At 43.5% G+C, this 26,921-nt stretch overlaps 2 protein-coding genes across 3 annotated transcripts in view; one reads left to right on the top strand and one right to left on the bottom strand.

The window, feature by feature from the left end:
- LOC121607847 (1-phosphatidylinositol 4,5-bisphosphate phosphodiesterase zeta-1-like) overlaps window positions 1–12,769 on the top strand; it is a 16,694-nt gene extending 3,925 nt beyond the window's left edge. The window contains 7 exon segments of the mRNA XM_041938848.1: window positions 1,670–1,846; window positions 2,028–2,187; window positions 3,249–3,365; window positions 5,189–5,361; window positions 7,131–7,257; window positions 10,507–10,656; window positions 10,880–12,769. Of these exon segments, the coding sequence (XP_041794782.1) occupies window positions 1,670–1,846; window positions 2,028–2,187; window positions 3,249–3,365; window positions 5,189–5,361; window positions 7,131–7,257; window positions 10,507–10,656; window positions 10,880–10,962 (987 nt within the window). The 3' untranslated portion in view covers window positions 10,963–12,769.
- pik3c2g (phosphatidylinositol-4-phosphate 3-kinase catalytic subunit type 2 gamma) lies at window positions 11,100–26,921 on the bottom strand. 2 transcript variants are annotated; one of them, XM_041938846.1, is made up of 33 exons: window positions 26,787–26,921; window positions 25,837–26,354; window positions 25,654–25,733; window positions 25,228–25,385; window positions 24,336–24,450; window positions 24,109–24,220; window positions 23,628–23,698; window positions 23,378–23,441; window positions 23,074–23,199; window positions 22,923–22,953; window positions 21,778–21,961; window positions 21,503–21,625; window positions 21,264–21,392; window positions 20,620–20,734; window positions 20,392–20,525; window positions 20,036–20,224; window positions 19,031–19,124; window positions 18,743–18,837; window positions 18,352–18,532; window positions 18,169–18,276; window positions 17,988–18,080; window positions 16,848–16,977; window positions 16,604–16,740; window positions 16,332–16,501; window positions 16,050–16,206; window positions 15,189–15,298; window positions 14,920–15,088; window positions 14,000–14,118; window positions 13,815–13,911; window positions 13,660–13,723; window positions 13,452–13,531; window positions 13,236–13,361; window positions 11,100–12,706 (listed from the first exon to the last, which is right to left on the bottom strand). In XM_041938846.1, exons 2-33 carry the CDS (start codon window positions 26,269–26,271, stop codon window positions 12,554–12,556), a joined length of 4,149 nt encoding a protein of 1,382 aa, XP_041794780.1. In that variant the 5' UTR covers window positions 26,272–26,354; window positions 26,787–26,921; the 3' UTR covers window positions 11,100–12,553. The 2 variants fall into 2 exon arrangements, with proteins under 2 accessions (XP_041794780.1, XP_041794781.1); XM_041938847.1 differs by lacking the exon at window positions 26,787–26,921 and adding an exon at window positions 26,709–26,756.

Here is a 26,921-nt window from a genome sequence, read left to right as displayed (position 1 = left end):
AAGACACGTCCATCTGAGCAGCAAATCAGAGGCAAGATCTGTGTTTAATGTTAGAGCTGCCGGTGCAGACAGAGCGATGCTAGCGTTTGTATGTGTAAATCCTCATTGCCTGTCATAGCAAAGCTAAACAAGGAAAAAATGAGACCTTTTCTGCGTCACGGAGGACCTCATTAGTCTCTTTCCGAGGCTTCCTGTGCCTCTCTCCTCCAATGGGACCGGAGGGGTAGATGGACGTCCGCATTTCCAAGCCTCTTTAATCTCTCAAAGATTCACAAAATCTGATGTGATGTGGGCGATTCTGAGAAGTGTCCATCATTGTAAGTGTGCTGAGGCACTTGAGCTGATTGTTCATTTAGATTATCCTGTTTGGGCTGCAACTTCTCCACTGAAAGCATCCGCCTCAACTCATGACTGAGAGACTGGCCTGAAAGACGCCGGTTCAGTCACTCCAGCCGACTGAATGTGACGAGAAGGATGAAGGGTTTTTCTCTGAGGGTGGATGAGCGCGCGCCGTCTCTCCAGAGTTTCTTTGCTGCCTGCTGCTTTGGAATTTACTGCAAAAAGGAGTTGTGTTTTACCCTGCATGTGCATATAAGATTTACTTCCCCATAACTTTTTTTTTTTAATCTATATGACTCAGGAAGCGGTGGCTTACATAGGAGCATCAGCACAAGTGGATTTATCTTGACTATTAACCCCTAGCAACTTGAACAGTGAATCAGTGTTCACATGTCACATTAATGCATCTTCACACATCCAACAGTGAAACACTCTTCAGTCCTCAGAACTGTTCATTATCTAACGCGCCTCTCTGACCACTTAAAGGTTTTAAATCTTCTTACTAAATCGTCAAAGCCGCTGGAAGGACGGAAAACCCAATTTTCTGCCCTCTGTTTTTCCATTATGCAGCTTAATTAGAAATAAGCCATAGTTAATTAACAAGTTATTACTCTGCTTTATGCTATTTTTACTGTAAACATGGGCATAATTCTCTTTAAAAACCCTCATATAGCCTAAATTACATCAACATAAGCAGAGCCTGTGTCGCAGCTCTCCAGACTGTATCATTTTTCTGTAACAGCAATGAAAAAATGAAAGAGTGCAGTGCCAGAGGAAGCTTATAATTTTCATACTATTCGGGCTCTTACAGGTTGTTAATGTTGGCAGATCTGTAATTATTTTGGCATATTTTTCCTGTGCATACAGTATGTGATGCTGACAGGGTGACTTCCTGTCATGTGGCTCACCATTGAGCCGCTTCCAAGTCCAGGCCGTAGTGTTTTTTACTTTTAGCATACTGCTGCTCATCTGCATAAAGAGCCCTACAACAGATTTGGAGCCAGGGCGGTGAAATGTAGCAGCAGATGTGTGATTGAGTGATTCGGTACACTTGCTGCTTCCTGCCTCTTTATCCCACCTAACTTGGCTGTGTTCGCGCATTGATGTGGATGTGGCTACTGAGTGACTCTTTGAAGAATACTATCTTTTTGATAAATCAGAGAGGGGGCGGTTTGTGCAAAGCAAGTGTTTTGATGTTTGTGTCCTAAGTTTGAGGATGCAGGTTTGTTTGACTGATGCAACTTTGTGTCGGCTCTGTTAGAGCGGGGGTGAGCGTGCAGCAGATGTCCATGATTCACGTGTGTTCATGTGTGTTTTGTGGCTTCACCAGGACCTGCAGTATAAGATTCTCATCAAGAATAAAAAGCTAAAGCCTCAGATTAAGACAGAGGCGGAGGAGAGTGTAGATGAGGGCGAGGAGGAGGAGGAGGAGGACGATGAGGAGGACGAGGAGCATCAAACCAAAGCAAAGTTCTGGTCTCCCAGAAAGGCAGGGCCAAAGGTGAAAGTAAGTCAGTTAGATTTTAGAGCAGAAACACAGAGACAGAAATAGACTGTTTGTACGAGGAGACGCTGTACAGATACTATAGTTGATGGGACAAAAGGGTAAAGCTTTAATCTATGAACCTGTTGCAATTTGGTGAATGCTCTCTTTGTTTTATCTCCCCTTCTACCCTAAATCTAATGAGTAGAAGAAGAAGGTGGTGGTGGCAGAGGCTTTATCTGACCTGGTCATATACACCAGGTCTGTCAAGTTCATCAGCTTCACTCACTCTAAGGACAATCAGAACTACTATGAGAACACATCCATGGCAGAGAAGACAGCTCGGAAGCTGGCCAGAACCTCAGGTAAAATATTATTTATGGAGCCGAAATTATGGGCCGAGACGAGGGAGGCCTGATTTTAAAGTAATAAAGAATGTGTGTAATTAATTGCCAATGTTGCAAAATATCATTCTGATGAGCCCAGCAGATTCACATGAGTTATGATTATATTAAGCTCAAAGGAGAAGTCTCTGTAAGTCCTCTTTGGATGAGAAATGCAATTACGTCTGGTGCCAGAAACCTCCATAATAGCGAGAGCATATTGAACGTGACATATACGGCATAGGGGAGTACTTTCAGGGAATAAAGCACAACAGCAGAAGCCCAGAAATGTGCCTTCTCGTCTCACCGTTGGGGAAGTGGAAAAGAGCCCACAGCGGTTCGAATCAACTGATAATCAGTTAAACTGTCACTGCGCTGCAGTCTGCTGGAGGAGCAGAGTGATGTGGAGAAATGAAATCTGCTCCCGCTGAAGAGGAATGACGCTTTCCAGACACACAGCTACATTATGAGCTGGTTGGCTTGGCTGGCAGGGACCGTGAACAGTCTCGGCTACGGCGGCGCTGTAAAAACCTTGTAGTCTCTTGTCATCATCAAGCCCTGCAGGGAGACTACACAGCTGGTACGATCACACACACAGAGTGAAGCTGTGTGCCAGATCTTTTTACTCTATCCAGAATGAGGATGTTTACACAGGCATCAAACCCTGATCAGGTCAAACAGTTTCCATTGTCTCATGTATACCCCAAAAATTTCCTTTTGATATTGAGCTTGAACAATGCAATTGGTGTGTCTTGCTCATGGGAGCCTATTTCAATATGAGCAAGTGATCAATAAAGTTACAAACAAATCAGAGAGCAAAGAGTCATATCTGTAATGTCAAGAGTTGTGATCTGTCACAATGACGAATCAGAAAAATGGCATTTTTATGAAAAAAATAGATAGACCTGCTCTCCTGGATCACTGCTCAGCAACTGTGACTGAGTCAGACGATTGGACTGAACGTACAGGATCATCATCAGTGGACAAATGGACGTGTGTCAGGGGAGATATCTGACCTGTGTATGTTGTGCGTCCTCTCTCAGGTGCAGAGTTTGTTCAGCATAACCAGAAGTTCCTCAGCAGGATTTACCCAGCGGGCTCGAGGACGTCTTCATCCAACTACAACCCTCAGGAGTTCTGGAACGTCGGCTCACAGCTTGGTGAGTGGGAGACAGTAAATATATTCCAAAATAGGAGAAAGACCACACGCGCACTCACACACACACTTGGCCGTAGGAGTGAACTTAACAAACATGCTGATTTTCTCCTGTTTTTTTGAACCTTTACACATTTCCAAAGACAAAGAATGCAAATCAATATGGTATGCATGCAGTACACGTGCTGTTATCTAATCTAAGACATGGCAACATTTAGAAAGCAAATTGAGCCCATTTAATTGGTCAGTTAATACAGGAATCAATAAAACATTATACAAGTTCATCAATTAAACCATCTATATAGGTATTTCACTTATTTATGTTTAATGGGCAAATAAAAAGGGATTTTAAAAGAAACACAAGATATATTAGTTAACAATAAATGTGTCAAATTAAAAAGGGGTAACGAAATGTTCCTGAAGTTATTAGCACTTTGTTGTCAACTCTGCTTCTATTTTGGTCGAGATTAAAACCCTGAAAACATCCATTCAAAAAAAGACATGAAAGGAGAGCTTCTTTGATCCCTTCGCGTCAGCAGTTTCAACAGGAATCAAAAAGTTCTCAACACACACAGAACAGCCACCACAATCCATTACAAGCTTCTCTTTCTCTTTTTTCTTTCTCTCTCTCTCTCTTTTTCTAACAAACGGAGAGAGATGAGGCACGGAGAGTAAGATTGTCAAACTTCAAAGGGAACAACCGGCCAAGTGTCCTGTCGATTAGCAGTGAAAAGAACATTTCATTCCAGTCCACAGCCTGACCGCCTCATCTGCGGTTTCCCCCGGAGCAAGTCCTCTCCCGGCCCTTATCACACCTTTTCTAAATCGATTTGCACCTTCCTAAATGCATTTTTTCCCCTTTAAACTACATCCTTGTCTGGGTCACAGCTTCTTTTTTTTTTGTGCAGTTATAATTACTTTAGAGTCAAGCGTGAGCATTGGGTTTGACTCCATACCAACAAAAAAAAATTAATTCCTAAACTCATCCTTGAGCCTTATGCCAACGTGTGCTTACACTCGACCTTAAAGTCACAACCCTGATGTGTCTGGCAGCGTCTTGCCGAGTGTTCCCCCTGCCTTTACACATCCTGCTCAGCCGTCTCCATCACTCAGCCAGCCAGCCACTGATTCTGACACGAGGCCCGGCTGATTGCTGAGCAGACTGCCTACGTGCTTCGGTGGCAGCTGTGCAGATGGTGATCGGCACTTTTCGCAGTTGCAGGAGACTGCAGCGCCGAGAAGCAGCCTGGATGGATCAATTACAGTTAGATGAGCAGAACATTCACTGGGACCCTGTGACATACGTATATAAAAACATGCAGAAGGGTGCATGGCAATGTGTTGGGTAATTAAAGGCGTTTTTCTGCATATTTATCGTATATTTATCACATATTTATATTAACCTGCCAGCAGGATTACACCCTCTGCTTTCTTTATCTGACAATCTCCTCAGATGTCTGAAAAGTGCAGTCACTGATGACACTGAAGACACAGTGTTTGCAGCACACTTGCCAAAACAGAGCTTTGCAGCGCAGAAAACCCACTACAGATGCACGTATCTCACAGCTGGTGACTGTGAAAGTGTCCCTGATGCAATGTGCGCTATTGTTGCAGAAACATTTCAAGTCATTGTATAATTTAGCTCCCTCCTGCAGAACGAAAAAAAATCCTTTAAAAAACAGAAGGTATGCAGGAGATCATCTCATGCTGCTCGTTTTATTTCAACAAGCTTTAGGCATTCTCAATTTTGTTCCAATAAATCTCTTTGCCGCTGCTCTGTGGCTCCTCATTTTCATTGTTCCAAGATTGTCCCGTGGTGTTTTGCAGTGGCTCTAAATTTCCAGTCCCTTGACTTTCCCATGGACCTTAATGATGGCCGTTTCCGGGACAACGGGGGCTGTGGATATGTCCTGAAGCCGGCGGTGCTCATGTCCAGAGAGAGGAGCTTTGATCCCGGCTGCAGCCGGAACTGCCTCATACCCACACACCTGCTGCTCAAGGTACAGCTATGGAGCACTGAACGCTGAATAATCCACTCGGGCTGGCTTTATGGATTAAGGTATAATGTTACAGGACTGTGTGTGTGTGTGCTTTCCGTGCATGTGCATGTGTGTCTGTGCCTCACAATCTAGGGATTGTGCAGCATCTCGCTCTTTGCCTCCAGATAAATGCTTTCCCGCCGGATGCTGTGAACCAACAATGATGTAAAACTCCCTGAGAGTGTCTCCGTTTAATTAGATTATCTCCCTTAGAAAAAAAGGGAAAGAAGAGAGGGGGGGGTGATCTAATGCAATTAGACCTGGGGTCCAATTAATAAATCATCCCTTTTCCATTATTTTAAGCATCTTGGGGACAGGAATGGCAGCGCTTGTAATGTACTGTATCTCAGCCACATGACAATAGGGGAGATGAAGCGGTAGAGACGAGTCACATCTCTTTAGTGTGCCATAAGGACGACACTCACACATCAACTCTTCTAAGTCAAATTACAGAGATAGAACAGATTGCTGTTATAGAACATCAGTGGGACTCAGAGATATGTGAGGCTTTGTGCTGCAAAGACAACATGTGGAATTGACTGGGATCACTTGGGACTCATACGGACTTGCTGCAGAGGATGTAGACGAGGGACGTCATAATCAGTCATCATCACTGTGTTGGAATCAGTTTTATGAACAGCTATAAATCATGGTGAAAATCCCTCTTAAAGGGTCAGTTTATTCAAATTACAATCACTGACCTTTAACCGTAAATCAGTCTGTGTGTTCATACGTTTCTCTCAGTTGACCTTGCTCAGTCAGTATAGTAGCTGTTCTAAATGCAACCAAAATTCATAAAATCTGTTACTTTAAAGTCCCATCATGCCATACCTCTGCTAATGTTCTTCTGCTGTTGTTTGATGAAGGAAAATCTTGGTCAGACAACACAAGTTTAACAAAAACACAGAGAAGACAGAATCTTCTAAAGGAGTATGCACACACACACAGACGCACACACTGTACATCTTCCCAGCACAGTGCATGAAATATAAATGTGGTGTGCTCTGTTTTGGATGCCCTGGGAAAAACCTCACCTTTCTTTATTCACAGCACCATTCTGTATTACTTGATCACTTCAGGGAAAATCCTCCAATCTTGACTCAGCTCTAAACTCAGTGGGAATCGGGAGTCATGAGCAGCATTCAGTGTTGTAAGTTAGGTAGGGTCGAGTTTTCAATCTTTAAACAGTAAATTATTCATCTGCTCGGGAAAACAATATTTCCCTGTGAGCTTTCATGAGACTGTTTAGCATAAAACTGTCAGCTATAAGCAATGGTCTGTTTTTCAATAGCAAATCTTTATGAAGCGATAACTCCAAACTGCTTTCTAGCACACGCTCACAAGTATGGGCCATTGTAGCTGTGCATGAGCATAATGCAGGGTGTTTTGTAGCGTGACTTCAGGAGAGGAGAGGGACTGTAATTTTGGGCCGGACACTGTAAAGCTCCATCAGTGCCAAGCGGGGCATGTCGTGATAAGTACATGCAGGTTTGTCTTTGATCAGCGCCGGGGAAGGGAAGGCTCAGTGTGAGAGGACTGCAGATAAGCCTGCCTCTCTCCAGACTAGTGTAATTACAGCCCTCTCCTCTCCCCTTCTTTTCTCTACTCTTACTGGCACTCCTGTTTTCTCTTCTCTTTTATGATTACTGTTTATCCCTGATATCAATTACAAAGTCGGTGACCCACCCATGTGACTGTCACACTGCCTCTGTGTGTGTGTCTGTCTACAGGTTATCAGTGGGTCCAACCTACCTCTCCCCAGGAGTGGCAAAGCTCTGGACCCCTTTGTCAGAGTGGAGATTCACGGGACTGCCTTTGACTCGTGCAGAAAAAACACACATACTATCAAAAACAACTGTGAGTACTGCAAGGCTCTGTTCCTGGTCCAGCTGGGACATAGCTTGACAAGTTCAGGTCTGCTTTGGCAAAGCGTTTAACTTTCAATGTTTTAGAAATGAAGAATGACGGAAAGACTTAAATGCAACTTGAATGCAACACAGATAGTCTACAGTCTCGCTGCATGTCATTCTTTAAGCTAAATGCTAACATTAGCATACTAACATCCTCCCAATTGGACACAGGGTTAAGATTAGGGTTTTGAATTAAAAGACCTCCTCCAATGAAAATCTAGTTTTTGACCTTGTTCAAAAGGCCATGTGGTATCTTTTAGACCAAACTAGCAGTCATGCCATGACTGTGTTTAAACCTTCACCTGCCGTTTCCCCACAAACTTTGAAGCCTGACGCTGTTCCCTCCACTCAATGTCTGGAATATTAAACTGGACCGCAGGAACATAGAGACGTTCCTGCTCACAATGACAATGCTAACACGCCGATGTTAAGCAGGTATAATTTTACCATATTTACCATCTTAGCTTAGCATGTTAGCATGCTAACATTTGCCGGTCAGTTAGCCATAAACAAAAACGACAGCTGAGACTGGCGGGAAAGTCATTAGCTTGACAGGTTGTTTTTTTTTCAATCAATCAATCAATCAAAATTTATTTATACAGCACTTTACAACACTCAAGGTGACCAAAGTGCTTTCCAGTTAAAAACAAACAGTGAAATTAGAAATGAAAAACAGATTAAAAGATAGCAACAATAGAACACATATCAGGGAAATAAAAAAAGAGATTAAATGCAAATAAAATAAGATAGAATAAAATAAGATATGATAAAATAAAATAAAATAAAATGTCACCACATTACCGTGTATTAAAAGCCAGTCTAAAAAGATATGTTTTGAGCCGAGTTTTGAAGAGGCCAAAGTCTGTGATGGTGCGCATGTCAGGGGGTAGTTTGTTCCAGAGTCTGGGCCCAGCTACGGAAAAGGCTCGATCCCCCCAGCGTTTTTTTTCAGTCATAAACAAACTATTCCATTTTGACTAGATGGCGCTAAGTGAAGCTGTTGCTTCATCCTGAGGAGGATATGAATGTCTGTAATAAATTTCATAGTAATCCATCCAAAACCACAAACGTCAACCTCAGAGTGGCACTGGAGGAAAAGTCAGGGGATCAATAATGGAAAAACCATGAACATCTGTACAAAATGTCACAGCAATCCATCCAGGAGCAAAGTGGTACGAACAAATACAGATACAACTGACATCTGAGAACATGCCTACTACCTGCAAACTGTGAGACAAACCTTCAAGTGAAAACATGGAAACCACCTAAACTGGATTCTAGGGAGTTTTCTATGACAGCAGCATTTCTTTGGGATTCCTGTTGATCCCCCCCCCCCCCCCCTTCCTTTTAAATCTATTTCCCAGTAAGCTGCTGTTGGGCTTGTGAGTAGAGATGTGCTGATGAGTTTCTGCAAGTGGATTTCCTTTGAAGAGAAGTCTGTCATGCACTTCTGCTATGACTGGCAACACAGAGCTTACCGTCACCGCACACAGGAAGAAGTGCTACAGCGTGAGCTGGATGGAGATTTTTTTTTGTGCGCCATCACAGCCATAATGACTGGGGCTAGTTTATTATTGTTTACAATGATGACTGTGAAAATGGCTGTTTGGGTCTTAAATTTACTGCCTGTAACTGTCATCAGACTTTCAAGTGTGGAAGTTAATCCTCCAGCTGTCGAGGATTCTGACAGACTTTGTGTTTCAGCCGGCGTTCGCCGCAGAACACGCAGTATGTCGCATTTGATTTGGAGCTTTCGTCTTTATACAATAGGAACATAAAAAATTAACTTACTATCAGGACGTAGCACTGATGAGATACAACACTGTGTTGCTGCTGCTGGCATGAGACAGAGAGGGAGAGGAGGAGAGAGGGTGGGAGAGATGGTTTAGAGTCCTGAAGGGAGCACAGCACTTATGCATGGGCATAAATCATGAAATCGTTTCACACTATGAAACAGATAAGGTCACTGGTGAATACAAATGAATGTGGATTTAGATTAAAAGTTGGATGTTAGAGAGGAACTTATTTTGAATCAGAAAAGGATTCAGAATTACAACACAGATGACTCATTATGGGCTCTTTCCTCATTTGTCACTGTAATGTTGCACCCAAATAAGACTTGTCATGCATCAAAGTGTGGGTCTGTTAAATAATCTGTTGTCATTTGTCGGTCACTTCCCCACTTCGGTCCAGAATGAAATATCTCAAGAGATTAATATGAATTTTTGTGGATACTCAGTCCCCTGCAGGTCATTCCCTGACTCTTCCTCTAGTGAATTTGAATTTTTACACCTGAAAAAATATCGACAAACGAACTGCATTACCATCAGCCTCAGTTGCACTTTCTGTTTGGTGCTAACTAGCAAACGTTAGCATGATGAGATGCTAAACTAAGATCGGCATGTTAGCATTGTCATGTCCTCTGCTGTGAGGGTCCTCTGGCTTCAGAGCACTGACTGAACAAGAGCTTAGTTTACGCACGAGAGCTTCATCAGTGACATCTTGAATATCACTTACCAAAATAAGTTCTTCTAGAAAGGCTTTAGCTGGATTTGTGCCAGTTTTGGCTTTGTGGCTCATTTTACACATGTAAGTGCAGTAGTTTGGCCACTTGGGGGCAGCAAACAAGCTACAAACACAACATTGACATATCACCCCATAGAGTTGATATGGCGAACTTTCTTGACAAACAGTTGCTTATTTACACAAGATGTGGAGCAGCATTAGCATTAATTTGGAGTCCTGTCTTGCTCACTTTTTGCTCCGTTTTTGGTCTCTACCAGCTACAGGAGTCCTGGTCTTGTGGATTATTTACACATCCACAAGATGTGGAGCAGCATTAGCATTAATTTGGAGTCCTGTCTTGCTCACTTTTTGGTCTCTACCAGCTCCAAAGAAAACAATCTAGCTGCCTAGCTGCTAAATGCTCTACTTGTGCATCAGCTAGTTGATTCGTCTTACCTTTGAAGTCTGGTGCTGAGTGTGTAGTGTACAGGGGATATTTACAGCTGTTTTACTGAAAACATCTGCCTGCGGAAACTAACACTATGAGAACAGTGACAGTGAACTAAAACAAGATGCTAAAGGCTTCATAGAGCTGAGAGGAGCTGCAGAGTCAGGGGCTAATTCTCTGTGGGTTAATTGTTTACAGTATATAAAAATTGATTTAACAAACTTATTCTGATTACCATCACAGCTCTGAGTCCTCACTGGGATACTGACATGAACTTCAACATCACCGTCCCTGAGCTCTGCCTCATCCGCTTCTGTGTCCGAGACCAGACCGGCCTTCTCAGCAGCGATTTTGTGGGCCAGTACACGCTGCCCTTCACCAGCCTGAAGAAAGGTGAGCTGCACATGCAGAAAGAGGGAGAGGAGGTGGGGGGGGTGGGGAGTCAGCTGAAGAGCTAAATTACATCAGGTGACATTGTGTGACCATCATCATCTTTCCATTTATTCACAAAGTCAGCATTACTGAGGGTCGGTCTCTTGAGTTTTTATAGAAATGCCTACACATATGTGACGCTCGTGTATTTAACAGCTATACACACATTTCTCTCTACCTCCAGGCTACCGCTGGGTGCCTCTCCGGTCCCGAGACGGATGCAGCCTGGATCCAGCCTCCCTCTTCGTCTTTGTTTGGTGTTCCTAAAAACAGCTCTCCATATCAGAATCACACGCACGCAGACACACACACACACACACACACACCTCGCCAACAGATAGAGAAGCGTGGCTAATGCAACAACAACAACAAAAATATATAAATAAATCAAGAGCACCATTTCCTCAGATATAAATACCAGTTTTATTGTCAGAAAATAGATGTGCATTTTCTCTGCTGCCTGCACTCTGTGCTGCAGAGGAACAGACCAGAAGGTTCCAGCGGGCCTGAAAAGAGACTCTAGCGAAGAATCGCTCTGCCGGAGAAATCCCTGGAGTGGGATATTAGATTCTTATCACAGAATTAATAATTGATGCAAGTGCAATTATTGTGGCAGACTTGAACACACATAAGAAGATCGTAGCCAAGCGCAAGACACAGTGTTGTTTTTGGATTAATCATCTATTCCAAAACAATAGATGCAATTCTTCTGTTAGGTCTGCAACTGATGAGTGATGCCAGGATCCATTAATACTCTGTGAATACTACTATGAAGAGTAGCAGCCAGCATTTTCTTCCAAGCCTACCTCACTGTGAGGGACCCAGCAGGGAGTAATAGAAATAGCATTCACAGTGGTATACATTATTGAACCAAATCCAGTGCAGGGAAGTCTATTTCTATCCTCCTCATCACTAAATCCTGTGAATGAGGTGGAGGAGAATACGGGTCAGCAGGTCTGTCAGGAGGAGGATGGCATTAAGATAACATGAAGACCTGCCTGAGCTCTAAAAGAGTGTGTGTGTGTGTGAGGAGGTGCTTCTTCAGGGGTATTTGTGTGGGCATGTGACTGTCTGCTTTTGCATGCTTATGCATGCATGTGCATAACTGTGTTTGAATGCCACTGATGGATAAGACAAAGGATGGAGTGAGGGGGAGAGTGTTAACTCAGCCCCTCAGGCCAGAGAGGCAGTGTTGTCATCCTGCTCACACACTCTCCTCACTCCTCACCCCCCCCGCTCCCTCACCCTCCTGCCTCCCGCCTCCAATTCCATTGGTCAAGGACATGCAGTTGACACAGCCCAAAGGGACAAACACTCAGTCTGGGCAGGTATCAGGCAGGCAGATCCTAACAGCACTGCATCACTGCCTCTTTAATCTGTCACATCGACAGTCTCGACCGCACACGTTTACAAGGACAGTTTTGACTCGCAGAGAAGAAAACAAAGTTAAAGTACAAATGAAAGTGCAAGTTTGATAATAAAAGTAATATGCTCTTTCCTTCATCCATAATCAAGACCACATAAAAAATTGACTAATTAGCAAATGTCCTTCATTTGATTTAAATTCAAAACACATGCATATGCTAAATAATGCTTTACACAGTAAACAGTCTCCTTGCTTGAGTTCTACTCAGCCTTGTAACTTCATCCAAATACATCATCCACTGCCAAGCAAATTTAGCCCCGGAGTGAGGTTAATTTCCATCGGATAAATACGTATAAATGAGAGTGCACACCTCCTCCACACAGGTGAATTTGTCTTACTCATTCAGTCTGAGAGCTCCTTGGATGGAGTCCGTCCAGCTGTGTGGTTGCACCCCCTGCTGGCAGCCAACACACAGTGCAGCACACTTTGAGGTCAGATTGCACAGTTCCTGAGGGGAAACCAGGTCTCCTTGTCAAGCAACTCCTCCTCCAGTTTAATATTAGTTGCAGCCACAAAAGTATTCTTGCTCTTCACTGTCACTTCCAGCACCATCCCATACAGCAGTGGGACATAACTGTACTCCATCTGTTGATAAGGGGCACACATTTTAACAGCTGTACGTTCAGAACATCCAGTAAATTGAGGATATGCCAGAAGTGTGGGACTTTGTTTTGTTTCCTTCCATGTGGTTCTGTTAAGGTTCCACTTTGCAGCATACTGTAAGTAAGAAGCTGCAAGAGCAGAGTCTGCAGGGTTCAACACTCAAAGAGCCTCAGGCAGGGCACACATTAAAAGTGAACATTACAAAGTTAGAGTTTAAAGCTTTGAGTGACAGCACTTCGTCTGAAGTGGGACTAGAGGTAAAAAACAAGAGAAATTACGTTATCATTATGATTTGTGATGTTTGACTTTGCATACTCACTATACACAATACTACATTGAAGCTGAGGAAGTATCTGCACTAGATTCCTTTACCACACTTCTGTTAGTAGAGCAGCATGTTTTCTCCTTTCATGAGAGAATTACGTTCTTAAACCTGCCCAGTAATCGAATGGAAAGGGTGCTGTGACTGTACTAAATAATTGATAGAGGTTAGGATGGATGGAAGTTGTACCAGTTCATTGAAGGTGGGGTTGTCATTATTGCGGACCACCTTTGTCTTCTTCTTGGAGCGCTGCTGAGGGTCCGGTCTCAGACGCGTGACCACGTAGGCGTCAGGGTTGGAGCCGTTTGCTTGCTTCTGTTGAAAAGAGAAAACACATTTACTTCACATATGTTTTCCTCTTGTTAAATGCTACAAACAATGCAGAAACAGAGCGAGGAAACTCACAATGTTCTCCAGGTGTTTTACCAAGACCGAGAGCTTACAGTAGGAGTAAGAAATGTAGAGCTGGATCTGAGGATGGGCCCCTGCAACAGATCAGCACCAGTAAGTAACAGCATAAAGATATTAACTTTAATATTATGTTTTTTTTCCCTTAAAATCCCTTTTATATAGTTTTTGCTTTTTACCCGCTTATTTAATAGCAGAAAATTACCTGTCACCACACTTTCTTGGACTACTTTGGGGCCATCCAGGAACAAGCTGCACACAAATTCATTCTGCAGAGCAGGGCAGGTTTGCAAGTTAGAGCCAGATCACTGAGAGAAAGAGATCACGGAGAGAAGCCAGCCAGTGGCAAGAGGAACTTACGCCCTTGCATGGTCCCTCAAAAAGCTGTTTTAGGTATTTGTTCAGCCGAGACATCCTCTTCCCTGGAGTGAACGACAACTTAAACCACCTGGGAAACCTATAAGAGGGAAGGAGTGGAGACGTGTCATTATTGTGAAACACAAAGCAGCACTTCAGAATAATACTATAAATATTTCTTCGCTCACTCTGGCAGCATAGATTCAATGAAGTATTTCTGCAGCTGCTTATGGATGAGCTCAAACTGCCCGAATGTCTTCTCGCTGTTCAGGAAGCCATCATGAATGGTTACTCTCAGGTCATAGATCTGCAAATCAAACAAGACACATTTTCCATTAGGTTGAGGGAGAAACCCTCTATTTATAACATCTTTATATAAATATCTGATTGTGTGATACTTCGTCGTTGCCACTAATTCTGCTAAAGGCTAACTGGGCAAATCTCTGTCTCTGTGCGCCTACTGACTGACAGGGCGCTTCCTCTCTGCCTCCAAACAGTTTCAAATGACATCAGGAGGCCTGTTCTGATCAAAGGGCAGTGAAATGCCAACAAACACCAGTAACACTCCTCACTCGACTCTGGAGAGCGAGCAAAAGACTTTCTAAACACAGTGCCACTGCCTTGGAGGCCATAAGTGACAGCAGATCCAACACATACACACACACACACAATTTCCATCACTTTTGGGGACATTACATAGGCATTCATTTCCTGAAGACTTGACATAACCATAACCATAACTACTGCTTGCCTAACCCTAACTACCCGAACCTAAAACCAAATCTTTACTCTAAAATCGAATGATTCACATTATGGGCACTTGCTTTGTGTCCCCTGGAGAAACAAAAAAGGAAGAGTCCCCACAATGTGGCACATTTATGTCCCCACAACATGACTAATATACATACACACACACACACACACACACACACAGATGCATGCAGCTGAGAGCCAGGGGTTATTCCTCCCAGCACAAATACGTGTGAACCCGCTGTCAGTTCCAGGTGTTTCATCAGCTCCCCTGGCTCCTCTGTAGCGCATCAGGCAAAATATCTCAGTGACATTTCATCTGAGTTACTACAGCACAGAGAGCAACACGCAGCCTCACCACATCTCTTCCCCTGACGGTGTATCCCTGGATGACAGCTTCTTGGATGTTGGTGCTGGGAGCGGGGATGCCGTTCCGGGTTAGTGGTTCCTGTTTCTTCCCCTGAGCCATGCTGTGTGTCAGAAAGTTGAACTTGACTGCAACACAGCCTGTGCTTTCCTTGATCTTCCTACATCAAACAAACCATTAATATCAGGATCAGATTAATATAGCTGCAGAGATACATTATGGGATATTTTGAAGAGTGCGTGTGTTGTGCATTGGATTACTTTGTAAAATAGGATGTGGCCTCCAGGTCTGTGTCATGAGGTCTGAGGTTGTTCTGGACATACTGCAGATCGTTAGAGTCCTTCAGTTCTGGCATTCCTGCTTGTAGCATCTGGAAACCACATGTACATCATGATTGAAGAGGTATTTTATGCATTATTGGGCATCATGCAGCAACCCTCTCCTAAATATCCTAAATATTATATTTTCTCTTGTTAACAGAAAAAATAAGAAAAGTAAACTCCAGGTTTTAACCATCCAAATCTGCTCTTACTCAGGTGTGTTGAATGATTAATCCCACTTGATCATAAATTGGGAGCATGTAGCTGATTGTTAATTAGCATAGGTAATGCTCCCTAAACACTATATAAAAACAGGTGTTGTGCTGACTGCAAATACTCTGGCAGATGACCAAGAACTGGAGAGATGCCACCAAAAAAGGAGTGGTGTGAGGAGAAGAACTTAAACAAAGCATCTGAAAGCAGTGCAAACCATTCAGAGGCTGAACGCAGGCAGTGTCATCCAAGGGTTTTTAAGTCTTAATTAGAATCAATTAGTCCATGAATGCAATAATCCAATCACTACAATGACTCTAAAATTTGATTATATGATATTCATGCGTCCTTTAATGTTCCTCAAATTTAAAACACATCTCCTTTTTCTTGACAAACAATTTGTGGACCATGAAGAGGTTTTTTCTGTTCTGAGTGCCCCAACATCTCGCAAAAGTTCCTCTTATCTAAGAGAAAAGTAAAAATAAGAATGAGCTGCAGAAGTCAGTGGAGAGAAAATTCATGATGTTTGTATATCGCTTCCTGCATGAGGCTTATTATGGTGTTGGTGTTATTCAGTAAAGGTCTTACCAGCTCCAACAGGCTGAGTATCAGTGCAGAGCGCTTCCTGATGATGTTGTAAGCTTCACAGCAGAGCTCCACAAAGCGATGCAAGCGCTGAGGCTTCTGACCCCCGCCTGTGATGACGTGCTGCATCTCAGATGTAAAGATGAACGGCGATCGGTCCCTATATTGCCAAAAGGAGTGGGGGAAGTTTCTTGTTCATTCACATTATTGTCTTTGACATCCCATTGCTGCTCAGACAAAAATCCTTTCACTTCCAAAGCGCTGCTTGCCTCTTCAGTGACTTGCCTTTTAAAGCTTCCAAACTTCTGTGCATTGCCCATAATCTTGCCAAAGTCGATGTGAAACATGTGCCCACTGTGTCTTAACATGATGTTGTCATTGTGGCGGTCACAGATCCCCAGGATGAAGGTGGCCACACACCACCCTGCGCACGAGTGGATGAAGTTCATCACAGCCTGCGCACACACAGCAGGACAGTGTTACACGGAAGCAAAAGGGCATATTCAAGTGTACAGTCAAGCACAACGGTTATTAAAAAAATTTGTGGTGGTCCCAACCTTCTCATAATCCTCCTTAGTTTTGTTCCACATGTGGAACCATTTCTCTAGCGTGTCTTCTCGAAGGGTGCCACCCAGACCCCACTCCTGCTGAATCTTCCCTAAGGTCACTGCCTCTGGAACCACTTCCACCAGACCTGACAACCACACAGGACCGATATGAACAACATGAATTCACAGCCACAGAAATATTAGACAAAGGAACTATTAATGTGCATTAAAAAACACAAAAAAACACACCGACCCTGAGCTCTGCCCGTAGAGAGACACCTGTAGGTGATCATTTGCAGGTCCAGGCCCTCCTGGAGCCAGACCCTGTCCATCACACGGACTATCTGCAGTACCAGCATGTCCTGACGAAGGTTATCTCCTGTCTGCACGACACATTGAACTGGCTAATGAGAACAGGTTACTAAAAAGGTTGCTTTTTCATTCAGCGAGATGTTTGTGCAAGCTGCTCTGCAACCGAGTATGAACTCTGATTTCCTCTTGAAGGAGACAAAAATAAAGGACAACGGGACTCATGCAAGAATCAATCGAAAGAACAGATTCATTCTTCAGTGTCACATATGAGCATTTGTTGCATTCATCACTTTTCTCATCACCAGTCACTGGTAAAAGATTTAAGTAGGAACAGGTTGCTGTTGAAGTGTCAAGTGCACTATAATGCCTATAACAGCCGTGTTGGTTTAGTAGAAATAGAGGGTGAGTCCAGCACTATTGGAATATGATCACCAAGTATCAGCTGCACATATTGTGGACTGACATATAATCAATCTAATCACTAAGAGGATGCAAAATATTTACAGCCCAATTGCACTGCGGTGGTCCAATAATGACGTGGGGTCACTCACGCTTTTCTGGACTGGAAAGCACATTTTCTGATTTTTATTGGTATATTTTGGCAACAGAACTTATACATTTCAGTCTCTGTCCGTAATCTTTTCATATTAGTCATGGATCTCTTTGATTTAGAAGATGCTTTCCAGCATCTAACGTCATGTCAGATCATTCCCTCTTTATGTATGTCACACTAGCAGCTGCTCTGATAACACATCGTCGACAGTTGTTCCATTAATATTTTCTAATACAACTACCAACACTGACATAATTGCTATAATTAGTTATGCTTTAATCTGCTGATTTCTGAGGGCAGGATCAGAAGCTCTGCAGTACGAATGTCTTCTTTTTACTCCTTGGTAACTTTTTTGTGAATGAGAGCTTCCTACCAACGGAGCAGAACAGATGGCCTTAAAAGTAATTTCAGGGCATTGGATTGCGATAATGAACCTCCTCATGAAGGGGTGACATTCGCCAGGCATTTATGACAAGCTTGTCCAGTTTGGCCCAGTGCAGATCAGTAAAGGGACATATTATTACCAACCTTGCAGATGACACTGATGTTCTTGGCCAGAGGGTCAGAGCAGATGAATGAGATCCCCAGAGGAGCAGCATTGGAGTTGTAGAACTTACAGGCCTGCAGGTAGCATATCAGAGTGAAAACTGGGCTATTGAAGTGTGTGCATATTAGGTTAGTGCAGATATACAAAGGGTGACGCTCTTACATCCAAGTCCACTGCTTTTACACAAACTGCAGGATCCAGTGGCAGACGGCAGCTGATCCCATCTCTGAAGAAGTCGTCAAGCTTCAGCTTTTCTTTCTTCAAAACATTCTGCAGAGAAACGCATAGATACGCCAGTGAGTGAGTGCATGAATAAATGGGTAGATGAGAGGTCTGTTTACCCACCTTACGTTGAGCCTTTTCAGCAGTGCGAACCCTCTCGGCCACCTGTGTGAGCACAGACACCAGCCGGGTTTCGTGCTCCAGCTCCTGCCTCAGTGCGTGGCCACAGCAGTGCCGCAGGGCAGCCTGAACCTTACTGAACCAGCTCCGGTAGTAGGGGTCATTGCGGGCATCCTGCAGCAGCCTGCCAGCGTATAAAACATTAGTAAATGCTCAAATTTACTGTACATGCTGCAGAGGAATAGGCTGAGCATCAGAACACACAAAAGTAAGGATATCAATGCATTTTGCCTGAAGCCGTGTTACCTTACATTCATTCCCATTGCAACATTACAGTGTTAGTAGCAATCGAAAGCTGCATCGCCTCAGTTTGATGTCTGACTCTGATGCTCACCAGTGGAGTTGGTGGGCAATCTGTATGTTCTTCAGTGATCTCTCCAACAGCAGCATCACCAGAGGTCCGTCCAGCTCCCACTCACTCTTCAGAGCCTGCAGGACCGGATGATCAGACTAACATCAAACCACTGAGGAAGCTACAGAGTGTGCCACCTGCTCTCAAGCTTAAGATCTGATGGCTCAAAGCAATGAAACACTGGTCTTGGAGATAAATGTGAAGTGTATAAAATGTTTAGTTTTGTGTGTGTGTGACAGTTAGTGGTGTGTGTGAGTGTGCTTCCTGTACCTGGACCAGCTGTGGCAGAAACAACTCCAGCTCTCCATCTGGTATCTGCTCAAAGAAGTGAACTGCAGCCCTTCGCACGGTCTGATCATGAAAACTGAAAAAACACGTATCGAGTCACCAAACATGACTAAAGGACACCTGAGTCGTGGTTGTGATCACAGATTTTAGGTGCCTGGTCTCTTTGACCTGTTGAATTTGCTGCGGATACAAAACCACAATTACTGTCCTAAAAACACCACTACTGCAAGACTGATTATTGATTCAGAGACATCCAGACATGATGAGAGGGTTTAAACTGTCAGCTATTACGAGTGCTGGAGCGCTATGTTTGACAACCAGCTAAAGTGTGTACAAAGCACAAAAAAAGCATCTTCTCTGAAAACAGTTTGGGCAGTTTATTGTGAATTGTTTTAAATCCTTTTGACCTTTTTTATTTGTTGGTTCCACAGTCAGCGGAGGACAGAAACAGCCAGAGGGAAACTCACTACTGCACAAACTGAGGTTTGTTTGTGTCTAACAAATCATATGGAAATGAATGAGCATATTGAATCAGCATCAGGAAAGTAAATACAGTTACTCAAGTATTGTACTTAAGTAAACATTTTAGGTACTCTTACTTACTTGGGTATTTCCATTTTATGGTACTTTATACTCTACCAGATTTATTTGGTGTAGTTACGCATTACTAATAAATTATGCTTTATTCATAATCATCTAATTGTAATCCAGTATTGTAATACATAAAATTCTGAAATGAGCCGTTTTTGCATGATGACTACATTTTCTGTTACTTCAAGTATATTTTAATGCTAATACTTTAGTATTAATTCAGATTTTAAATGCAGGGCTTTCACTCGTAACATCGGTATTACTACGTTGACTTCCACTACTGCAGGACGTACTGTAGCTGTGAACTAAAATATTTCACCAAACAATGAGCCTTTCTCCATGTGCTGTGTGGGATCTGTTTGTGCAGCCTTGCGTGATGATTGTGTCCATATTCACCTGTCGCTGAGCAGGAAGAGCGCCTCCTCAGGTAGATAGAGGGGCCAGTGCTCGACAATAGTGTAGATTTCTGTCAGGTCTTCAGGCTGCCACCGGGGGGCTCCACCCAGCAGCAGGTGAAGGAAAGTACTGCCTTTGTCACTGCAGTAACGCTTACTCCAGAGGAAAGCCTTCTCATTTTGTGTCAGACTGGGGAAGAAGAAGAAACGATAATGTCGGGGATGAGTTTAGAGACAGCAAAAAAGAAAAGGGATCAGAAATCTCTGAACGTGCCACATATAAATGTGCAGTAGCTCATGATAATGTGACTTTGGCAAGATTATGGGCAAATTGTGATAATGTCTGTTGTCACTCACAAGCAGAGGCAGTGCTTTTTCGAGACGTCCGACATTTTCTTTTGCAGTTCCTCACACGGCTGAGTGAATATGACTGAGCCGGGGAGCGCGATGGGCCTCTGATACCTCCACTCAAGCTGATCAGGAAACTGGAGCTGGGGAACGATGGGAGGATGAGCGATGGAGCAGACAATGTGGTGTCGTTTGTGTTCAGATCAACAGGGGACAGAGATGTCCAGTGTTACTGACCTGCAGTATGGCCCCGATGGCTTGTCTGTGGCTGTCGAACAGGCCGGGAGACGGAGGAGCAGGCAGCTCCGCCAGCGTGGACATACTGAGCAGAACGGTCCCCGTCACCAGAGTCCTAAACAAAGAGAGGACATTTATTACAGGTTGCCAATTACACCACTGTGCTTAAGAGCACAGGACACAAAACAGCTGAAAATCTAAATCAAAATGAGATGAGACACAGAAGTAACACACCTGAAAGCAGTTACTGCTTTCTTCTTAACGCAGAATAACACAAAGTTATCTTTAGATTTGAGTCTTCACCAAAGTCAAAGGGCCTTTTATATTATAATTATCAAATATGGCAACACATACAGAGACAATAAAACAACAGAAACAACCAGTTTCCCTGAACGATCTGTAGATGTATGCTAAGAAAAGAGCAGTCAACAAACAATGTGAAGCATAAAAGGGGCATTTCACCAATTTTACAAACAGCTTCGCAGCAGTTAAGACTTCAGAGTTTCATACACCCTCCAATCATCTGTCTCTCTAAGCACTTTGCTCACTCTCGCTCCCTCCTCCTCCTCCTCCTCCTCCTCTTCCAGTATTAGCATTTCATCAAAAACTTTATGAGATGGTGTAAACGTTGTGCAAACACCTACTTGTTGCTGTAGAGAGGTAGCACAGCCCAGCCTAAAAGCTCTGGGTTCTTGCCTCGTTTGGAGCCTTTGAGGCGAAATGTCAACATGCACTCATATGGTAGCTGATTAACTGGAACCGGGAACACCATCCTAAAATCCCAAAAAGTGCACACACAGTCAAAAAACTGTAACTGTGTCTGTGTTAAAATGAACTCATACGGATCATTTCTCATTTCACACTGGGACAAGGAGACTCTTACATGCGGTTACACTGGATCTTGTTCCCGTATGACAAGGCGGTGCTGATATTCTCAGAAATACCAGTGTCACAGATCTTCGTCGCTCCGTGCGTCAACTCACAGGAAACAGAGAAGCACTCATAGCTAAAAATAATGGAGCAGAAAGAAAGCAATAAAACCCAGTGTTCTTATCATGGGTGTGGTCGATTTCCATCTGTGCACACACACACACACACACACACACACAAGCATCACAATGAGCGTGTGTCTGTCTGCGAGTATAAATGGACGCGTACCTGTTCAGCCAGGCGAGCTGTAGCTGGTAGAGAGCCGAGATATTGAACTGGAAGATTTCAGCGTTGTCCTCCACGTCCCGTGTTTGCGGTTTGCTGGTGACCTCTTGAGCCCTGAAGTCCGACTGGAAGTTGTCAAAAAAGATCTGCAGCACTTTAAGCAGCGCCCTGTGGAGCAGGATCATGGCTGGACCACAGAGAACAAACATCAGACGATGAAAATGTTACGTAGCAAACACTTAAGAAATGGTTTACTTCAACGTAGCTATACGCAGATATGTGATGTGTTTAAGTCTTTATTAATGTACAGAATATGTCAACAACTTCTAGCTTCCCCTTTGAAGACATATTTCACTACAACTGTGTTTTACTGTACTGTCATTGCCTCCCTCAATACTGTCCACAAATAAGTTGATCTGCTTACAACTAGACTATGCTGTGTTACAAACCAGTTATTAAATGTTTATACTGCTTATCTTATTAACGCTACACAGGGGGACTTAAAATAAAGTTTAAAAATTAAAACCTTGGCTGTGTCCAAAATCTCTCCTTCATTGACAACTCCAGATGCTTAACATCATTATTTTGCGTCACTGCATCATTTCATCTAAGCGTGTTTTTAATGTTTTCCAACAGAGAATGGTCTTGCAGCCCTTTAAAGGGAGTTTTCACCACGTTTTATGTGGCTGTCCAATCAGTGTGGATGGTAGTAAATTTTAGTTGGCCAAAATAAAGCTTTAGGTGAGAAAGATAATCAGTTTCTGTCGCCATTGGAGGACAGTCTGAGCAAAGGCACCACCAGTCGCTGTATCCTCTCGCAAAGCAAACACGAACTGAAGGATTCATTGCTTCAATTGACTACATTTACCATCAACACTGATTAGATATCCACATAAAGCTTGGCAAAATCTCCCTTTAATGCTGTTTTACTTAGACACCGTAAACACAGTGTAGCAAGACCTGTGGCCTAGTGGTTAAGACTTGTACCATATAGCCACAATATCCCAGGCCTCTTTATCAAATAGTAGGAAAAATGTCTAAAATAATCTTTAAACACACACACACACACACACACACACACACACACACACACACACACACACACACAGACACAACAATGGCATTCCTGTTGAGTAACAGCTACTCACCAGTTTCACACTCAGACATCTCATCATGACTCTGCAGAAAAGATAAGAAGCAGCTTTGTATTCTCCATTTCTTTGGTGCACGGCACTGTCAAGACACTTCAACAGATAAGAAAAGAGATATCACAAGAAAATAATGTATGTGAAGCCCTACCAGAGGCGTGGGATTGATTCGATTGAGCCAGCCAATCGTGTCCTCCAACTCCTGACACGAGAGGCCACACAGGAGATTGCTGATGGTGCGAACACAGCCCACCAGCACGTTCACGTTTGTCCCAGACTGCAGACACGGAGAGAGATGTCAGAAAGTCCGATGAGGAGACATCGCTGCTGCTGATCTAGCTCAATTACTCTGAGGTGGTGAACCCCACATGGCACGTGTTTGTAAGTTAAAAACAAAGAAATGCAATTAATCACAATCAAATCTTTATTAATCAAGTTATCTTGTCTTTACTGACCTTAGATCTCATCAGCTCTGTCGCCCCTCTGTTGTAGCTGCTGAGCAGATCCTGCAGACTCAACCTGAGACGGGAGGACAGGTTAGACACACACATGGATGAGTGGTAGGAAACCACAAAGCATAGCTACCTTTCCTAATGTTTTCTACAAACAGACGCCGGTTCACACATGACCCACTGAACGGCTGTCGTTGTTACTGACACCATTTCACAAAGCTGCTGCGGGATAGGGGACTGCTCGCCATCGTACCTGCAGGTGTTGAAGACGCCGATGGGACGCAGGTGCTGGTACAGCTGGCACGGGGTTCCATCGTCCTCCCCCTCAGAAAGGAAACATAGGTTGAAATACTGACCGTTGTGTGGGATTGTATCATTTTGTTGTGTGATACTTTCGAATAAACAGAGAATTCTCATACAGAATTTATATTAAACATGTAGAAGAATCATTAAATGGCATTAACTAGCTTTTCCTAAGGCCGCATCAGGCTCACCTTTATTCTATTTTTATTCCTGCTGGTAAATGTCACCAGCCATGACGTGATGTGTAAACAGAACAAAGTCAAGAACTCAGGGTGGAGGGTTTTTTTACAGCCCTGATGATAACAAGCTGGCCAGGGGCCAAGCACAGGTGTTTGTGAAAGCAGCATTTCAAGTCTGAACACAGGCCAGCCCTTCTTGGTAAATGATCTATACTCAGTGTGGAAACAGAGAAGGAGTTTCAACCGACTTACATCCCTGATCAGACGGTGCTTGAGGCTGTTAAAGTTGAGCAGTCGGAGGGGCACCACGAGCTTAAACTTGTAGCACATCTGAATAGTCTCATGCATACCCAGCAGTTCCTCACTAAGGAGAGAGATGAGAAATGGCATCGAATTGAACAAAGAGGTTGGAAAAACAATCCTGTTTGATCATAGACAGAGCTCAGAGTTAAACGTTAATTCCTGGATTAGTGACTTACTTTCGGAGAAACTCCTCCGAGTCGCACAGTTTTAAAACATAATGCCCACTTGCGCTGGGAGTGAGGTCCAGCAGCTGGAAGATTTCATCTATCAGACTCTGCACCGTCCTGTTCACTGGACACAAGAGCAAAGTTCAGAGTTCACACACATCTGCCAGCATGTCCAGTGACTGCAGAACGAGCTGAAGAGTCTTCAGGTACTGGCAAGCATAACCGGCACGCAGTGGTGGAACACAACGTAATAAATTTTACTCAACGGCTGCACGAGAGTACAATTTTGAGATACTGGCACTTCCATTTTCTACCTTTTTACACTTCTACTCCAACACAGGTCTATATTATTATCTATATTAATAGCAATCTGTCCCTTTATTAGTCATTATGAAGCTCTTATTAATGCTTTATTCTGCAGGACTATATTCTACTATACTACTACTAGGCCTTTAACTAAGAGTTTTCCTTCAATAACTTCTTACTACTGGTTATTAATAGCAAGTAAGGAAGTTGTTGTACATGAATTATGATCTTAATAGCCTAACCGTTAATTACCCCCAGAATAAGACATTCATAAGTGCTTCATGATGACTAATAAGCAGCCAATATGCTACTAATATGCATGCTAATGAGGAAGTAGTAAATGGTGAATATGTGTACCTTAATATCAAACCCCACCAGTTATTCTTATATTGCAGTATTGCTACTTTTAATTAAGGATCTGAGTACTTCTTCCACCAGTGCAAATGTGCATGAGTAGAGTACAATAGTAAGATGACTCTACACCTCATTATTTTTTGTGACATTAGCTAACATTTCTTTATTACCTCTGGGTATTATTTACAAGTATTATCAGTGACTGTGGCGCTGTGTTGAAAATGTTCACGGTTAATCTTACCTGTGGTGGGGAGGGGGAGCTGGTGCTCGTCCCACTCGGAGGCCACGCTGACGATCACCTCCACCTGCTGCAGCAGGGCGGGGTGGATCTGTAGCACGCGACCCCACACCACACCGGAGTTATGATCGCTGTCTGTGTGCTTGTGCTCTGACATTAGCCTGCAGGAGACGGACAAGAAATACAGTTTATTTTAGCAACATTTTGGAAAATAGCGTTTGAACTGTGAAAGATGTAGTAGCCACACTGGTGTAAAAATTAACACTAAAATTCTCTAAGTGTTGTTTTTGTCATGTTAAGATATTCTAAAAAAAAAGCTTCTAAAATTTATTATGTTCAGTATTTCATATTTATCTAATTTGCATGGAAAATTATAATGTCGAAATATGAATTAATCTTAATAGGTAGGAACAAACTACTACTTCTTACTTGGAAGTTGCAGCACAAAAAGAAGCAAGACTCTTGGTGCTGCCTTGCGGTGTGTCTATAAGTTTGATGGTCCATGGATCCTGTTGTGGAAAAAAAAAACCAAGAGATTAATTTGGTTAATTTTATTGAATCATAAAGGAGCTCTTTGTCTTTGCCGAGGGGGAAACGATCAGAGATACTCACATGGTTGTCTATTTCTGTCCTGGAACGATTGAATCTGTGAGCAGGCTCCGGGAGGTCGCAGGAAAGCTTTTTGCTGAGGGGTACTCGCGTCCTGGGGGGAACAGGAGGGGGTCCACTGCTTTGTCTACCTGGCAGACAGGCACTAGGAAGTCTGGTTCTGAGTGGAGGGGGAGGGCGACGGACAGGAGGAGGCCCGTTTGTGCTTTGGCCATCTGTATTCCCAGGACCTCCTGTCATGCAGCCCCAGAGATCGGCTGGAGGTTTGGGTTGGGATCCAGTTGGGGCTACGAGCAAATGTGTTATATTATCTTCAGTAGAATCAATGTACTCGTAAAGGTCCATTCCACGTAGATCCTCAGTCAGGGGCATGGGGAGGTCAGAGACGCTTGCATCTTGTCTCTGGATTGGTCCATTTTGCCTTTGAGGAGGATCCATCACATTTTAGGAAGTTGTACAAGTCCTCACAGATGGTGCTACATCCAGCACGTCCCCGCTTCATATCATAGCAGAATGCAGAACTGTGTGGTAAAAAGAACAAAATCATGAAGAGCAGAAGGAAGAATTAACCCCATCAGAGACTTTCTGGCAGGACAAGCAAGCTGTTTCATGACTGGACTCTAACTGAACCCGAGAGTTTACGTTGGTCTAATAATTAACAAGCTTTCAAATCTCAACAGGAAATCTCGCAGCGCGCGCCACTGTGATTATGGCATGCACAATGAAACGTGACAAAAGTCAGCAATACGACCAGTATCATTACAACTTCTATCCCGCATCCTGAGTTAACTCAATCTATAAATTCTGTTCAGTCAAAACTAATCCACAGGTACATAGAAGGGTATTCTACAGTCAAAAAAACAGAGCGTACACACAATTAACTACTTTCAATTTGCTCCAAATACAAAAATCTGACTGCAAAGCATTCCAGCTTCTCCTTGTCGGCCACCTACCCTCAAAGCTTCCACCCTGTGTGGACGAGGTGAATGCTTGGCTGGAGCCATGCTCGGCGAGTTAGACCAGTGCAGCATTTGGAAAGCTTCCAGTCCGTGTTTCCTCACCCGTGCCGCTGTCCCTCCCCTCCTCTC

The sequence above is a fragment of the Chelmon rostratus genome, chromosome 6 (genome assembly GCF_017976325.1).
Source record: "Chelmon rostratus isolate fCheRos1 chromosome 6, fCheRos1.pri, whole genome shotgun sequence".
Classification (NCBI taxonomy): Eukaryota; Metazoa; Chordata; class Actinopteri; order Chaetodontiformes; family Chaetodontidae; genus Chelmon; species Chelmon rostratus.
The sequence above is the reverse complement of the archived record's forward strand: the minus strand, read 5'-3'. Positions and strand labels throughout refer to the sequence as shown.